The sequence below is a fragment of the Cebidichthys violaceus genome, unplaced genomic scaffold (assembly GCF_023349555.1).
Source record: "Cebidichthys violaceus isolate CVI_PGR_0920_01 unplaced genomic scaffold, fCebVio1.0.p SCAF_7, whole genome shotgun sequence".
NCBI lineage: Eukaryota > Metazoa > Chordata > Actinopteri > Perciformes > Stichaeidae > Cebidichthys > Cebidichthys violaceus.
Window position 1 is genome coordinate 12,339,861 of NW_027176927.1, and position 17,453 is coordinate 12,357,313.

At 40.1% G+C, this 17,453-nt stretch overlaps 1 protein-coding gene across 1 annotated transcript; it reads left to right on the forward strand.

Moving 5' to 3' along the window:
- Positions 1–8,424: 8,424 nt before the first annotated feature.
- irx1a (iroquois homeobox 1a) lies at positions 8,425–13,292 on the forward strand. Its single transcript, XM_068736364.1, has 4 exons — positions 8,425–8,896; positions 10,278–11,361; positions 11,743–11,818; positions 12,796–13,292. The coding sequence occupies exons 1-4, from the start codon at positions 8,654–8,656 to the stop codon at positions 12,869–12,871; spliced, it is 1,479 nt and encodes a 492-aa protein (XP_068592465.1). The 5' UTR covers positions 8,425–8,653; the 3' UTR covers positions 12,872–13,292.
- The last annotated feature ends 4,161 nt before the right edge of the window (positions 13,293–17,453 follow it).

Here is a 17,453-nt window from a genome sequence, read left to right on the forward strand (position 1 = left end):
TCAAAATGGGCGTGATGTAAAAAGCCATGTTGCAACCTGCCACCCACTCCGAGTAACACCATCACTGCACTTGAAATAGAAGAGTACACCCTTGTTCCTTTAGGGTGATTTGATTTGCCCTTGTGGAGGTAAACTTGTCCACAGTGCATGTAGTATACAGCCATTTTTTTATACTTGTAAGATCATCCAATCAGATAGCGTGCAATCATGGTATCTCACAGAAATAAAATAAAAATGAATAATAAAAGGTAATATTTGGGATAGGGCTGAGCAATATCAATATTATGTTGTTATTGTAATATTGCAATATGGCATAAGTGCTGACTTCCTGGTTTATAAGACTGCATTACAGTAAAGTGATATAATTTGCTGAACTTAATCAAATGTTCCAGCAGTTCTATTATTTGTCTTTACTCACTTAGTCATTATATTCACAATACTGATGATAATTTATTAGAACAAAACTCATTGTGTTCATATTTTATAAAGAACACCAATAGTCAGAAGTGTTGCGATATCAAGGCATACAGTGATATTTGATTTTCTCCCGATTGCCCAGCTCTAATTTGACTGCCCAACACACTTCACATCAGATTCCACATTTCATCTATTCTACATGAAAGCAAAACAAATTGTCTACTCCCACTAAAATTTTGGAGAGTTTTGATGCATTTTCCCAACTGAATATGAAATAGCTTACTTGGTTTAGGTTGATACAGTAAGAGGAAGATAAACTATACCAAACAAAATAAGTCACATCTTTAAGTGAGTTTCATTCATATCAATTTTGCCTCATACATATTATGTCATTATCATTCTAACGGGGTTGTTGGTGAATCTAAACACTATCAACAATGAGATTAAACAGCATTACATACTCTAGGTTTAGAACTTCAAGTATATTATGGATTAGAGTTTTAAAAGATATTAAGGTTGGGAAACCAAACTAACACAGACTACTTTAATGATGAAATGTGTTGGTTGGAGGTCCCTGGAATGTGTCTTAAGTTCCCGAAATTTCAGCCATTGCAAAAAAAAAGTGCCTCTATGCAAAGTGTAATATCAATTGTTGCTGCTGATTTCCATGTACAATAATATTGTAAGCATGATATGAACCATGACACTTTTCAGGATCTGGCTTTGTTTTGAATTACCTTTATTGACATCGTCAACAAGAGCAGGTGCCACCTAACAAACTAATCAAAACTGGAGACAGAAAAACATGCTGTTCGTCATGTCACTTTTATGGGGCTCTACGAAAGCTAAACACACACTAAATAAAGCCGTTTGGTACTAAGTACACATCTACTTTTGGACATCTAAGCAATGTGACTGCAGGATGATAAATCTGTCATCCAGCTAATAGATGCTTTGCTCTGAATGACCCATCAAAATGATTGGCACATCGCAACAAATAAAAGGAACCAATACAAACTGTAGACAATAAATTGTTCGATCAATATGGTTCCTGTTTTTCCTCCAGAGGAACAATAGCATCCAAGCTAAAACAATGTCTTGAGGTCTAAGGTTGTATACTCTCGGGCAACCTAATTCGCTCACATCGAGGCTCGTCATGGTTGTCCAAACAGAGAAAAAGTAGATTTCATGATGTTTGTCCCTGCTCAGCTGCAACGGGAAGATCTAATCTGTGTCACAAAGAGCTAATCTAATACATCAATAGCCTGTAAACCCTTTTGGAACCCAGATTTTTTTTGGGGTTGTGCTTGCCCTCTAACAACCCCCTCCCCTTCCCAGATCATTGTGTCTATAACTCATTACTGCATAAGTGAATTTGACAGACTGCTGTTTTCATCTGTGACCCCATAACACCAAAGGCTAGAGGGTGGGACCAATGGTTACCCTACTCAGGAGCCATGATGACATCAATAATTTCAATCTAAACAGTAGTTTCTGGTCCCACAGCTGTCAAGAACAATATCCTGTGACATAAAATAGATCAGATGAAAGTTAGTTGTCCACTGAAATAACGCCAAATATTCACATGTTGTATATTTTTCATAAAAGAACTCAAAGGAAAAAGCATCTTATCCAAACCTTCCTACTTTATATTATTCTAATATCTCTCGAATGTTTTCTTTAATGGTTTTTTTTAGGCTTGAGTGTTTAGAACCAATTAAACACTCCAGGAAGTTCAACCCCAAAGCAACTGACACAGAGTCAATCTGATCAGTGATCAAGGTGATAGCGGTGTTAAGAGTGAGAGGACCAGGCATGTCCAGTAAAAACAGCAGGTTTCAACTACTCTGAATAGTAAGTACAAAGACACACCAAAGCAAGACGCAGCACAACATGATAACAGATGAAAGGAACAGCCTCATTAAAATTCCATTTGTCACGCTTTCTGTTGATCATTTTATCTTTAAATCTATCCTTTACACCAATATCAAAGGTTGTTATTTCAAAAGAATACTTCAGTGTAGAAAAATCTTTTTCCCCAAGAAGGCCTTTCCTTAAAATTCAATTAACTCTGTTGATAAATAAACGTGGGAATTGTATCATCTGAAAGCAGATTTGCATGCTCCCATTTTTTTTCACTGTTTCTGAGGCAGCAAATAAACATCTGCATTGAGAGACTAACTCTTATGAATATTTCTAACAATGTTTGAGTCTCCCTCATTCAGATTTACCATAAAATTATACGTGGGACAAAAAGGATACTTTGATAATGCTGTTTTCTTTGTCCAAAGTCTTTTTGTACATCTCACACGTTTACTGTACTTTGCATACATCTGCAACTGAATTGTGGAGATGTGCATATACAGTATAGAGCAGCAGTCTGTGGCTTGCAGCCTGTTGGCTCACGAGAATTCAGTAGATTATTCACGGAGAAGTTAAGTATACCAAGTAATGGAATTAGTTTGTGAGTTGCCAAAATGGTTAAATATCTTCTGCAGTCTTAGATGAAATGTGCAGAATTTGTGAATCTGTATGCAACAGGTTTTAAAGTATAAAGTGTCTGTATTTAATGAAGGTAAATTAAAATGGCAATGTTACTTAAAATAAGGGGATTGGGGAATATTCTCTTCTCTTGAAGTTGTCCTTGAGGTCACTCACTGTAGTTGCAAGTAGCTGTGCTTGCAATTGTAGAAGTCCCATTTAAAAAAAATAAATTTCATATAAAAAGACTTTCATGAGTCTTTAATGTTAATCCTCTTAGGTCAATGCTGCAATGAAACACTCTGGATGCAGTTAAAACCTTTTAAAGGCCAGTAAATGTGGCATCCTCTTTTTCACCCCTCTCTCTCTCTCTCTCCCTCTCCTTGGCTAGTTATAGCTATTCATTAGCTCCAGCCCCTATGGCAATGAGAGTCTTTAACCTCCATTAGATCTAATGTTGATATGTTTCCCCAGCAAAGAGCCAAAACAATTAACACCCCTTCTCACATTTCTCTCCCCTTGGCCCCTAACCACATCAAAATCTGGGTCCACCCGTTCATTAGCCACCCCTGAGAATGCCCTTGGGGTGGAAATAAGTCAGATCCTTGACTGTTGTCTTTTGTATGGTATGCAGCAGGAAGCCAGAATGAGTTAAAAGAAACTTAACTCAACAATAATGAAATACTGTCATAAAACTTTGCAGTAAGCGGTACTTATTTGGATGAGCGTCTTAATCACGGGGATACTAAATCATGATGAGGTAACACCCTCAGTGCTTAGTGTTTGCTCATGTTTTTAAGTGTGCATTATGCATTCAGCTACAGTGGTGGTTGTAGTGTCCTTGCTGCAGTAGTCCATCATTATTGAATTACAGAGCAGGACAATGTACTCTGCTGAGTGGGAGTTACCTTAAATGAACCAACTTGGACCTTTTTCAACTCTTTCTCCATTTATCCACTTCTAATTTGCAACAGAAAATACATTAGAGCAAAATGCAATGCATCCCATGTTATGCTGTTTTATCAACATAATGAGGACATGTTAATAAATGTATCTGCCACGTGATTAAATGTTGCATGTATCTGCAAAACATTTTATTTTTTTCCACAAGTGGTTCTCATAAAAACACTAACGCATAATTCATCTTTTTTTATAGTTATCTTTTGGCAATCAAGGCACTTGGCTTATGTCAGGGAAAGACTGACGTCTTGGTTTGATAATTAAAAAGACAATAGTGAAGCACAAGACAGGACGTGTTCACTTATGAACAGAAAAATTTAGATAAATTGGTAAAATTGCAAAAGTTCAGTTATGTTTTGGGCATCAAACACTGAGTCAGGAACACAGAGACAAACCTCCTCTATGGGCCTAAGCAGACTTGGTAATGTTATAAATAGTATAATAGTATAATTTTAGGTCAAATTATTTATTTCCAAGTACCTGTTGCAGGACTAAACGTATTGGAGAAGCCGTACTGCCCATCCAACTGCTGCAAAGCACCTTTTATTTTGGCAACAATTTGAGCTCAGAAGCTCTTTGTCACTTCAATACTGGGGAACACCACCCCTCCAAGTGTTTAGCTGTCAAATGCATAACGTCTTGACCTTCTAAGACCCAGAATAGACCTCTTTTATTATCCAGGAAATTCCTAGTTTCCTTACCTATAGGTGTGGTGCAGTTGTCTGTGTATCAAATGTCTCACAGTAACACCAGTGGTCCTCTGACTCTAACCCACAGCTAAATAGTTGAGTTGCTCTGACGCAGTTGAGGGAGTAGGTTTGGACTCATGCGTGAGCGTACATGTTTCAGTGCAATGTTAAAGGGAAGAGGTCTAACAATTGTGATGGTCCATTGATATCATTGATATCCATCTAATCTTCTTTCTTCAGGGGGAAAGGGAGTTTTGGTTTCAACACTTAATTTGATAATCTGCAAGAAAAGCACAAATGGGACATTCTGCAGATTCTTAACCTTTCCTCAACTTTGGCACTCCCAGAGGCAGGAAAGGAGTATCTTTCACCACAGTTATTAGTTCACAGAGACACCCTTGACCTCTGCGGTGGTAGCCAACTGTCAACATAACTGCTGTTATTGTAAAACAGGTTCACTCTCTTTGACTTCTATTGGATAATTCACGTCTATGTGTTGGCCTAGTTTCAAGAAACCTGGGTTCAAGCATATATACATTCCAATTAAACTGAATAAGGCTAAATTATAAGACAACATTGACATGGAACCCATGCTAACTTCTTTGTTTTTATAAAAAACATAAATGCTATAAACACACTTGTCAAAGTATAACAGGCTTTTGTAAATTACATTTTGTGGGTGATATTTTGATAGAAAGTTAAGAAAATATAGATTTTAGAAAAAGAGATATAATAAGATTAAAGTTATGGCTTATGCTGCAAAACAGGACATTTGCGTTTGGTTACATATTCCAGATGCATATTCTTGAGAAAAAAGAAACTTGAAAAAAACTTTTACAAAAATCATAAATGTTCACTTTCCTCGTTGGTATGGGCTATCACTTTTCTTTTTTTTTTCCCTGAATGAAACACCTGAAGAAGTGTGTGATAACCTGGAGAATGTATTGAATGACATGCACGGGTATACCCAATTGTATTAGAGCTTAGACATGAGTAATAAGCAAGGTGTCTATCCTCATATACTATTTCTGGTCATTAGCATCGGATGTTCAAACTATATATCAGAGAGAGAGGAGCTTGTCTGATTTCTTTCTTGTAGGTTTTGTGGGTGACAGTTTGGATGGATGAAGCTGAGCTTACAAGCCATTTTACATTTTACATCATACACATCAGTAACATACACAATATTAACACATTATTTATTTATTTTTGCAGAGGCATCAAGAATATAAAAACGTAAGATGTAATAGGTGACGGGAAATGTAAAATGTGGAACACAGGCTGTTAAAAAAAGAAGAAGGTATCCACCACCTGAGTGACTTATTAGAATGTGTCCATTAGGCATAGCAGCTTATGAAGAGCCTCCTGTAGATTTACATGATAAAACTCTCTAATATGAGCAGCCGGAGGATTTTCTTTCTTTCTTTTTTCAAAGGGAGTGAAAATTCAAAAATGGATAAGTTGTGTTGGTGTGTACGTGTGCGTGTGCACGTGTGTGCGCGCACGCTGTTGCGCGTCATAAAGCCACGGAAAGCCCGTCTGTTTCGAGGAAATACATTCGGAGTGAACGTGTTGTGGGATGTACGGCGGGAGGATCCGGAACAAAGTTCTCTCTCTCTCTCTCTCTCTCTCTCTCTCTCTCTCTCTCTCTCGCTCCCTCTCTCTCTCGCTCCCTCTCTCTGTCGAAGCTGAGGAGGTTGTGGTGGTAATGAGAGTTTAACAAGACCCAATAAATCAGTTAACAGTGATGGTTTATTGCCCTTAACACGTGCCATTGTTTACCAGGAGTCAAATTTCTATTTTTCAAACATTTTCTTCGGAGAAAAATAAAACTTTATCCAGTGTGTTGTAGAAATCAGATAATTAAATTATTACTACAATTTTAATTACCAATATAATAATTAAGTCTATTCCGGTTTTTTTTCCTCCTATTTCTAAAATGTCTTTATTTAGAGAGATTTTCGGTCTCCATACTCCCAGCCCCCCCTCCACCACAACCATCATATTTAGCCCCCTGCACACATTTCCAGCAGGTTATCACAATTGCCATTCCTCCCCTTCCTTTCTGATGTGTTACCCAGATTACCATCAGTGCCCCTCAGATATTTTTAACAGATCCTCGACGCTCGGCAATATCCACTCGGAGCCATCTGGTGCAGATCAAAATCTACTGACTTCTTGGGCTTCAGTCGTTAAGGTATTAAATCTAGATCTACAGAATACCTCCCGTTGACTCGGGAGGTGGGTGACATAAGAATCAAATCAAAATAGAACTGTTAAAACATGAACAGCCCCCTCTCGTGAGCCACATGGCTGTGTCAGGAGTGGACAGCAAAGGAAAGTAGAGGTTAGAGTCCGAGCCTTTTCTTTTTTTTTTCTGAGCTGAAAAACGGATAAGCGGTTCAAGAGGCGGTGACCAAAATATATATTTTTTTCAATTCCACTCGTTCGGAATTATATTTTTTGATAGCTTATTTTATAAAATAAAAGACAATATACAATTTTGAATTTGTGCTTTTTAGGAATACAGAAGCCACAGTAAACAGGTTTCTAAACTGTCATGACTCTTTTTTTCACTTTTTTGGGATTCATATGTTGAAGGCAAGCCGCTAAATTAAATTAGGGACTCAAAATGTACATGGATAATATCCTGTGGCGCGCCAGAGACCCGCATACTTTACAGCCTGGTGCCTCGGTGTTTGAGTTGTCCCTGGCTATTCCTCACTCCTTTTCACTCAAAACAGAAACGTGAAGTGGCTATGTTGTTACAAAGGACAACAACAATCTGGTTTAAGTCCACACACACACACACACACACACACACACACACACGCGCGCGCGCGTGCAGATGGCAAGAGGGTGAGAAAAACAGAGAGAGAGTTTGGCTGATTAAACCTTTATGAAGAAATCAAAGGAAACCAAAACAGAAGTCAATAAAAACATACATAATTAATAAATCATATGGTTTTCTTGAACAGCTTTGCCTTTTGCAGGAAAAGCGTCTGGAAATGAGCTATTTAAAAGTCAAACTCACATCGCAAGCCGAAATATAATACTTATATAATACTTAATTTATTTATTTTTTAATTTGGTAATTTTATTAAGGCATGCATTTTACAATGCCCTATACCAACAAACACAATTAAACTGTTAGGTCGATTTAACAATTTTGTGTGTTTTGAAAACATTAGATAATGAACACTCCAAAGGATAAATCCAACTTGGAGGAAGACACATTAAATGAGACACTATGAATTAAATAAACGCACCAGCAGCCCGTGATACCAAATACTAATTCCTCTGCGGAGAGGCATTTTCCCTCGTTAATTACAATTTAAATCTATTCAAAGTAAGTTTTTTCTTCTGACGGTTTTACTTCCCCCTGTGTCGGACAGCTGTAAAATCGTGTAGACAGGTTGTCATACAACAATCAAAGCCTTCGGTGAATGGACTCTAATGCTTGAACATTTAACATACAATAAGTCCAAACACGGAGAGAGAGAGAGAGAGAGAGAGAGAGAGAGAGAGAGAGAGAGAGAGAGAGAGAGAGAGAGAGAGGGAGAAAGAGAGGGAGAGAGAGAGAGAGAGAGAGAGAGAGAGAGAGAGAGAGAGGGGGGAGAGAGGGAGAGAGAGAGAGAGGGGGGGAGAGAGAGAGTCAGAGAGAGTGAGAGAGAGAGAGAGGGAGAGAGGGGGGGGGGGGAGCGAGGCGAGGCCCCAGCCAATGTGCTCACTCTATATTCACATTATCCACATTGCTCCAAATGAGGAGGAGCTTGCAGGCTCAAGTAGGGGATGCCAATCAAAGCATCAACTTCAAATTGTATCTGAGAGATCAGCCTGGAGACCTCAGGGCCAGGCGCGTCAGTCGGAGCGCAATTGTTGATCAGATCACATCCAGCGGACTTTGCGCGAGAAAAGAGAGGAAGCCGAGATTTAAGAGCGGGTTGTTTTGACTGCATCCCGCTGTATGTCTGTAGTAGCTGTGACTTTGGCTAAAACACTTTCCCTTCACTCCTCCGGGTTCTTTTTTTCTTTTTTTCTCTCGCACACTTTTTTACGCACAGTTTTGTCGGACGATACAACCGTGCGGTAATTCGGCGGTGGAGATGTCTTTCCCGCAGCTAGGCTACCCGCAGTACTTAAGTGCCTCCCAAGCGGTGTACGGGAGCGAGAGACCGGGAATGCTTACGCCTTCGTCACGGGCAGGGAGCACTGAAATCGGAGGAAGCCCGTCCGCCACCGCAGCGGCGGTCACCTCGGTGTTGGGCATGTACGCCAACCCGTACGCACACAACTACAGCGCTTTCTTACCTTACACCAGCGCGGACTTGGCTCTTTTCTCACAAATGGTAAGAATTAATGTTGGTTTTTTTGCGTTTGGTGTTGCACAGGCTATTGTTTATGCTTGGAGTTCTCACCGCTCTCTGACAAAAAAAAGCAACCGAGATAGGCTGGGGGTAATGTAAACACAACGAATTCAGAAAAGCATTCTAGTATGTCTGATTTTTTTTAAATATAAATGTCTTAATATTAGTCAATATTTGCTCAAGTTTTCACTGATCATTGCCACATTTGGCCGAGTTTCAAATGCGCAAAGTTTGAGCTGTGGCTAAAAACAAAAAAGAAGAAACAAAAACTCTTATTCGAAATGATTTATTTGCCCATACAGTCAAATATGTCACCAAAAGATGCAATTTACACCAACCACGGGTTTTAGCTCATATTTCTAAAACCATCAAATGTTAAGTTTAATTACATTTCAAGGAAGAAGAAAACAAATTGCTAAATAGATCTGCGTTTAAGCATGTAAGTAAAAGTAAAGAAAAAGTTTCTACTCGTTTCTTGCCGCGGACAGATTAATTGCTATCAGATCATTACAAATAAATTCCACATTTGAACGTGTATAGGCTATCAACATGTAACAACATTTCACCGTTTCGGCTTTGTTTTGTGACAATATATGCTCCTGTCATGGTTGAATGCCACATGGATTTTTATTGTGTCTAGATGAGGAATTGTCAGACATCTGTTGGCCTAAAGTAGCCTCCACCTGGTGATAATAACTAACGTGCAGTGTGTCAATGTGTTGGCAAATGTGTGCGTCAGGTCCATAGGCAGCTTTGAGCTAAAGCTTCAAAACAAGAGCAATTATCCCCAAAACTTCAGCATGAACTGATCAATATGTTCGAGTTTTGTGCCCAAAGCAAATATAGCCCAGCCAGAGTAAGTGTGGCACGCTGGGGAAACTTCACTTAGGCCTTAAAAGTGCTTTGACATATACTTGAGCAGTGTGGAGGAGAGTTTGGCAGGTAAACATGAAAGCTGGCAGTCTGAATGCCATCTGAGTGTTCACAATGATGCGACGGATTTTTCTCTCGCCCTGTTGACTTCATTTATTCCGTTTTTAGACGGACATGTACACGCAACATGTTTAATAATAAAAGGTCCTTGCGTTGGAGTGAGCCTTTGTGCACGCGCAGGTGACGCAGGCCTAGCATGTGGTATTTTGCAAGTTGAGAAACTTATTTGTGGAAATCTCAAGTCAGGTGGAACTTTTTTTTTAATAGAGGGCATTCTCACTTGTTTGAGTTGCAGATACAAACAATGGCCAACGTGCATTTAAGCTACGTTGTACGTAGCTTATTTTTGTATATTAAATAAAAAAATAAAAAATTCAGTGTATCAAACTTATACATTTTAAAAATCCCACCGTTTTTCTTCATTTTCAAGGGATCCCAGTACGAGCTGAAGGACAGTCCTGGCGTCCATCCTGCCAGCTTTGCAGCCCACACATCCCCGGCCTTCTATCCTTACGGCCAGTTTCAGTACGGGGACCCGGCCAGACCCAAGAACGCCACCCGGGAGAGCACCAGCACCCTGAAAGCCTGGCTCAACGAGCACAGGAAGAACCCATACCCAACCAAGGGGGAGAAGATCATGCTGGCCATCATAACTAAAATGACGCTGACGCAGGTCTCCACGTGGTTCGCCAACGCCAGGAGGAGGCTCAAGAAGGAGAACAAGGTGACCTGGGGAAGCAGGAGCAAAGAGGACGGGGAGGACGGTAACTTGTTCGGCAGTGGAGACGAGGGGGAGAAAAACGAAGACGAGGAGGAGATTGATTTGGAGAGCATAGATATAGACAAAATAGACGACAACGACGGGGATCAGAGCAACGAGGACGATGATGACAGATCGACGGAGGGGAGCAGGGACCACAGGGGCAGTGTCGGTGCGGGTGGAGAGTTGGACAGCTTGGAGAAAAGACGGGCCTTCGCTCTACAGGCCCACGAGGCCTTTGACAAATCTAAGAGCACAATTTCAATTCACCCAGGGAGTAAGGAGAACTCGGACGGCAACAACAACAACACCACAAGAGTCTTGTCCCCGGATAGACCCGGGAGCTTTCCTCTCCCGTCTAACAATAAGCCGAAAATATGGTCTTTAGCGGAGACCGCGACAAGTCCCGATAGTTCTTCCCAGAAACCCACGTCCCCTTGTGGCCCAGGGGCCACCACTCTCTCATCAGCGCCCCACCACCAGATCCAGACCCACCCGGCCTTCCTCCCCAGTCATGGACTGTACACTTGCCAGATTGGAAAGTTCCACAACTGGACAAACGGGGCTTTCCTGGGTCAGAACTCCCTCCTAAACGTAAGGTCGTTTCTGGGAGTAAACCAGCACCACCACCACCACTTGCAGGCCCAGCAGCAGCAGCAGCCGACGTCAGTGGTGGTGTCGCCATTAGCAGCCGCGGCAGCACTCAGCAATGACAGCAAGGCCCCACCAGAGACCCACAGTCCGAAGCACATAGGTAGGACAACAGTCTCTACGCGTGCACGCGCATACATGTCACTGCTCAAGCGCCATGCATTTTATACTAAAGAGAAGCATGTCTTACATTAATGGTGCACCTCATGCCTGTTTAATCCATCTATATATATATATATATGTGTGTGTGTGTGTGTGTGTGCGTGTGTGTGTGTGTGTGTGTGTGTGTACTATATTATAATAACAAAGCACTGTGCACACGCATGCACCCACATATACATACTTAAATCCACAATGTGCACATACTAGATCAACACATCAACAGTGGACTAATTTTTAGTCAGACATGTTAACAAACATATCGGCCTATGCACTTTCTCCAGCATTCAAGGACTGATACGTGTTTTCCTTATTTCCTTTTTAGAACACGAAAACGGTGTAAGGTCCGATTCACCTCCAACACAGATTCTGAAGTCTTCCTTTCGACCCATCCATGACAGGTGAGACTTTACTTTTTTGCTTTTGTTGATTGTTGGAAACTAAAACTATATTAAAACTATATTTAGGAAAATAACGCATACATTCAGAATGCTGTGGTTATTGCATCATTTAAAATATATGGCTGATTTATACATCCAGCAATGTATATAGCATCTGTCGTTAAACTAACTAAAATTAAGCATGCACGTTAGGGAAGGCCCATGATTTTTATGAAATTACAACTCCAGTTATTATTCGAGAAGACGATTATAGGGGATACAAATTGTTTTACTATTTCCAGGATAAACCTAACTTTTATATCTGTGATTTTTTTTATTATTATTTTTTTTTTTACATAAAACAACGATGATAAAATTACGAAATAAAAATAAACAAAGATAAATAAAACACAGTTTGCTTTGCGGGTGACAGGGGTCTTGACTCCCATCCAACACCCCCTTTAATTCCTCCCCTCTGGGGAGAGTGTGGCTACTTATCAAGTCACCGAGTAAAACGGGCTCTGTCTGGGCTGTGTGCTTTCCCTAAAGACCCCTGGGAGTCCCAGAGCCCTAGGGATCGCTCTTACAGAAAGGGGAAAAAAGTTTACCTCGTTCTCAAGTAGGCCCAATACAAAATACCCCATTTGTGTGCAACAGTCATATAAAAATAACAAGCATACATTATGTATATATATAAGATAATAAATGTTGAAAATGGTTACATAAAGAGGATTTTTCCACAGATACAAACATACTTTTTTTAGTCTTAAAATAATTTTTCGATATATCATTATTATGATAATTATGATTATGATAATAATAATTATCATTATTGTTGTTATTATTATTATCAGAGAAAGTAAGTGGGGGATTGGAGAGGGGTACTGCAGTCTGTTTCAAATCAAAGCTGTTCAGCCAGACAATTGAGATGCATATTGAAACCCGCTGTCCAAACACGGCGGGGTATTTATCTACCTTTCTGTATTATTCTTATCCAGATCCTCTCTGCCTTCCAGCGCCAGGAGTCCACAAGACGCCACGCAACGAGTACTCACTGCTCTCTCCTCGGCTTGATCAAGACATTTTTTCGTGCTTGAAAAAAAAGAAAGGATGAATAGAAAAAAAAGACTGTAAAAGACTTTACACTCCCTAAAAAGGACACTGAGAAATAATAATGCAGCGTAGCATTCAGTCGGTACAGAACAAATGGCGTAATTTGGTAATATCCTGTGGATGGATGGATTACTTCCTCTATTGTTGTGTAGCCTATAATCGCGCCTATAATGTTACTCTCTCACCACTCTGCCGAGGCAGGCTGGGACATTTTGGTAGGCTTTTTACTTTATAATTATTATTATTATTATTATTTTTGTCTCTATCTTGTGTTTTTGGTGTCCTTTCTTTAATGTAAATACCAAGTGATTTAAATTTGTAAATAGGAAGCGTTGAAGGAATTTGTCCAGATCGTATATTTTGCCTAATAAACTAAATGAAATTATAGACAAAACTCACGAGTATCCTCAGCCTATATTTCTTTTTTACATGGTATTATTATTATTATTATTTGTATTATTATTATAAAAAGAAAATGCTGGCCTTCTACCAATTTCATTTCAAAAAGGGTGTGAATGGGAGAGAAAAAAAAGATATTGGCAGTCTGCAGCCAGGCTTAATTTTATTCAAGTTTGGGAGGAAAGCAGCGTGGATGCATTGAGGTGCTAATAAGTGTCCAGATGGTTGCTGGTGACAGAAAATGGACAGGAGCAGCTGGGAAGGTCATTAAGTAATAATATGGGAACGCCCAGCCCAAACAAAATCAAATGGTTAAAATCTAATCTGTCAGAGAGCGAAGTCGATTCAAAGATAAATTATTAATATTTTAGTTTTGGGAGGAGGAGCGGGCTGACACCGTTGGCCTTGAGGAGCAGGGTCAGTGTTTTGGGGTCCTTTCTGTCCCGCGGCTGATAGTGATCATTAGCCTATGAAAGCAGCTTCTTTGCTCCTCAATCGGTAACCAAAAACAAATATTGATTTACCACAACAGTCTAATGGGGTTTAAACATAATAAGACGGAAGTGCAGTAATTAGCTGAGATGGGAGATGATATGAACATTTTTCTTTTCATTACAGGAGCTTCCACAAATATTATAGTAAACGTAAATGTAACATTTTTGTAAAATGTGGGTGAGTTTTTAGTTAATTATAGTCTGGATAAAACTCCACGTTGTTGTTTTTTATTTTATTTTTTTATCTATCTTAAAATAACTTAAGTTTAGTAGGAGTAAATGTTAGTTGTTTGAATTAGGGCACCTTTGTAAATGGCAGTAATCTGCGAACTGAGGTAAATTATTTGAGTGGCCTAAACTTGTGGAGTGACTTATGCACATCTGTTTTGCAATATCACAGCGACCTCTATAGGCGAGTATTATATTGCTTGAAACAGCTTTCACCCTCCAAAGAGCTATACATCACGTGAAAATACTTGTACAGTACAAGTTGTACTGCAACTGTATTATCGTGCATAATGCAGTATGCTTTACAGTTTGATTCAAACCCATTGTACCTGACTGTATTATATGTCACACATTCCAGAGTAATACAATGAGCAAAACTAGAAGTCACTTTATTTATGGGAATAGTGTGACACTAAATTCACATGACATATTATTGGAACTTTTTTTTTTCGTTCGGGGCCAAAATCATCTTTCATTTTCAAATATTAATCTGCAATAAAAAAAAATCCGCTGTTTGGAGCTTTAATCGTATTACCTCTTGAAAAACCCATAACTTCCAACATAAGTTATTAGAAATAATTGCACAAGTCTAAAACATTACAGCAACTTGCAAAAGTGATTCATCCTTTTTTTGAATGCTTGGTAAACGTTGACTAGACCGTGTGGCAGTGGGGGACGTCTATGAGCATAAATCTGTGTCACTTAAATGGTCATTCTCTAAATAGTCACGCAGTTGAGGAAAAATTAACAAAGGTCACTGAGGGTTTTGTTGAAAGGAGCGGGGTCATTCCGCTTTTATAGCTACATTAACACAACTAAACTCACAACACACATACATCATAATATACGCAAATAGGCGAATCTTAGTTCAAGAGCATTCAACAGAGCGAAAAGGAATATTATTTTACCGTAATAGTCCTAGAAGGACGTTTAATATGACTGTGTCAATATTAACCCAACAGTCTTCTTCTTTTTCTTTTTTTTTGCAGCACTAACTCAATTGGTATAAAACTTTACAATGTGAAGAGATTAAAAAAAAAGTGTTCCAGCCTACATCAGTATATCAGTAGTTGGAAATTAGATTCATATTAAGCCATAAGCCCGAACTGACTCCTGCCAATTTCACTTATGCTACCACACGTGCTTTGGCAATAATGATTCTGATATTACGGCGGAAAAAGGCAGGTGTGTAAATTCCATATCCCCCCTCCCTCCGTCCGCGCCCCATTTGCACATGACATCCTCTCATGAGCTGGCTTTTAGGGGTAAAATTAAATAACCTCTCGGTGTCCCATTTATTTCTTTTGTACTGAAACAGCGTGAGGTTAGCGCAAAGGCGTTAGCTGCAGGCCATAATATTGTGTTCCCATAATATATACAAAATTATTCATTTAGTAAGTGGATGTACAGTGGATTGTCTAATGGGTAATGAGCGGAGTTGGAGCTGATAATTAGGCTGTCACTTCCAGCCATTTCTACCCCGTATGCCCTGGGCCACGACGCAGGGGGAGGAAAGAAAATACAGACCATGACAAAAATAAAATAAAAAAGAGCAGAAGATAAATGAATTCAATGTAAATATAGAGAATAAAGAATAATATGCTTTGGGATGACAGAGGTAATACATAATGCTCTTTGGTTTAGAAACAGCGTCCATTGTTAGACAGAGTAAACAATGCTTATATTATGCTAATTGCCCAATGATGGTTAAAGTGATGATAATGAAAATAATGATTACCATACATTAAATGATAAATCCATTTACTCATATGGAGACTAAGAAAATAGTTGTTTTGCTGTTTCTTAAAAAAAAAAAAAAAAAGAAAAAAAAAAAAAAAAACTATCAAAACTATTTCCAGCAACCTTTGAAAGGCTCCAACTCCTTCAAAGGCTAGAGGAGGTTCTGCTATATTCATCTGACGACTGACTGCTGAAACCTACTCGGGAGATATGTAAATTGTGGCTCATGCAAAGACAATAAGTTGTTGACCCTAAAACAATTTAGCATTCTGTCGCAGGCTGTGGCCCCCCATAATACCACAGTCTTTTGTTGGTGAACAAGGACCATCTCCCCCTGCAACTGAGACGTGTCACACTGTGGCAATCCATTCATTTTAGTGGTGAATTGTGCGCTGTGACAGTTTTTGTGTGTGTGTGTGTGTGTGTGTGTGTGTGTGTGTGTGTGTGTGTGTGTGTGTGGAACAGGGAGAACGAGGAGGAGAGAGGTGACTGCATGGGGAGGAAAGTTTATCACTGTCTTGTCTTTTTAGGCAGAAGCAGGCTATTCTTACAACAGACTCGACCCCTTGTAGCCCAACAACACAAATGTCTTTGCCTCTTCCTTTCCCGTCACCCTCCTCTTCCAACCCCCCGCTTCCCTTCAACGTCCCCGTTGTCTTTTCTCAAAGATGCCCGCCCATATCTGCGCCCCTCTAATCCATTTATCTAGTTTCATGAGTGCAGCACTGGTCGCACGATGACACAAAAGCCATCCCCGGCCCTGGCCCTGGCCCCAAGCTGGGGGACACACACACACAACAACTAGCGACAACAAGTCAGTGGAGCCCGGCAGCAGCAGCCACAGCGGGGCCACCATCCAACCCTGCTACACCATGTTTAGCTGACTGCTTTGCTCCTGCTCCTTGTTTCAGCAACACAATAGCAGTGAAAGGGACGGATGCCTTGGTCACAGGCTTTTCATTGCAGGAGCGATAGGCTGCTGTAAGACACGATGCTTGCCACAGGAAGAGGTTGGAGGATTCGGTTGGAAAAGGGAAAACGGAGGGAGGGAGGCTCTCGGCACGGCTACACTCGAACACAAATAGCAACAAGGAACTGGTACTTGCCTGACAACTGGCTGGCTGGCTGACTGACTCGCTGCCGGTTCAGCAACAACTCACAACAACTCAACAACCCATGCAGACCCCTGCTGACACAAAAACCTGGCCTGGCTTATAGATATACTAGAAATAAACACGGTCTCTCGCTCATGTTTGCCTGGTTTTCTTTCATTTGGCCACTCAAAGCGACATTCTTATGTTTTGATCGGGCAAGAAAGAGAGGAGGAGATAACAAAGCGAGGCAGCCAGTGCAGTCGAGTAAAGTTTTCTCTGTCTCAGTTGAACATTCTTTCTGACTCAGAGTGAAGAACACAGGAAAGCTCTTTCACTCCTCTGCGACGAGGACAATATGCTTATTTGGATCTCAGTCAAAGTACCGAGCCAAATATTGGGGCACTAATTAGCTGGCCTAATCTAGAAATATTATTATCAAATCTGATATATCCTAGTTGAAATGGTCTATTTTAAGAGACCTCGGCTGAACATGGAGGTTCATTATTATCTTCTTGTTTGCTACATGTTTGTTGATCAAAGTTATTTCCTTGTGTCTGTTGTTGTTTAAAGGGCACTGACAGGGTCCAA

Excerpts from the sequence above, each read along its gene's own strand:
- irx1a (XM_068736364.1), top strand. The coding sequence starts at position 8,654 with ATGTCTTTCCCGCAGCTAGGCTACCCGCAGTACTTAAGTGCCTCCCAA. Across the intron at positions 8,897-10,277 it reads TGGCTCTTTTCTCACAAATG|GGATCCCAGTACGAGCTGAA; the intron begins GTAAGAATTAAT and ends TTCATTTTCAAG. Across the intron at positions 11,819-12,795 it reads TTTCGACCCATCCATGACAG|ATCCTCTCTGCCTTCCAGCG; the intron begins GTGAGACTTTAC and ends ATTCTTATCCAG.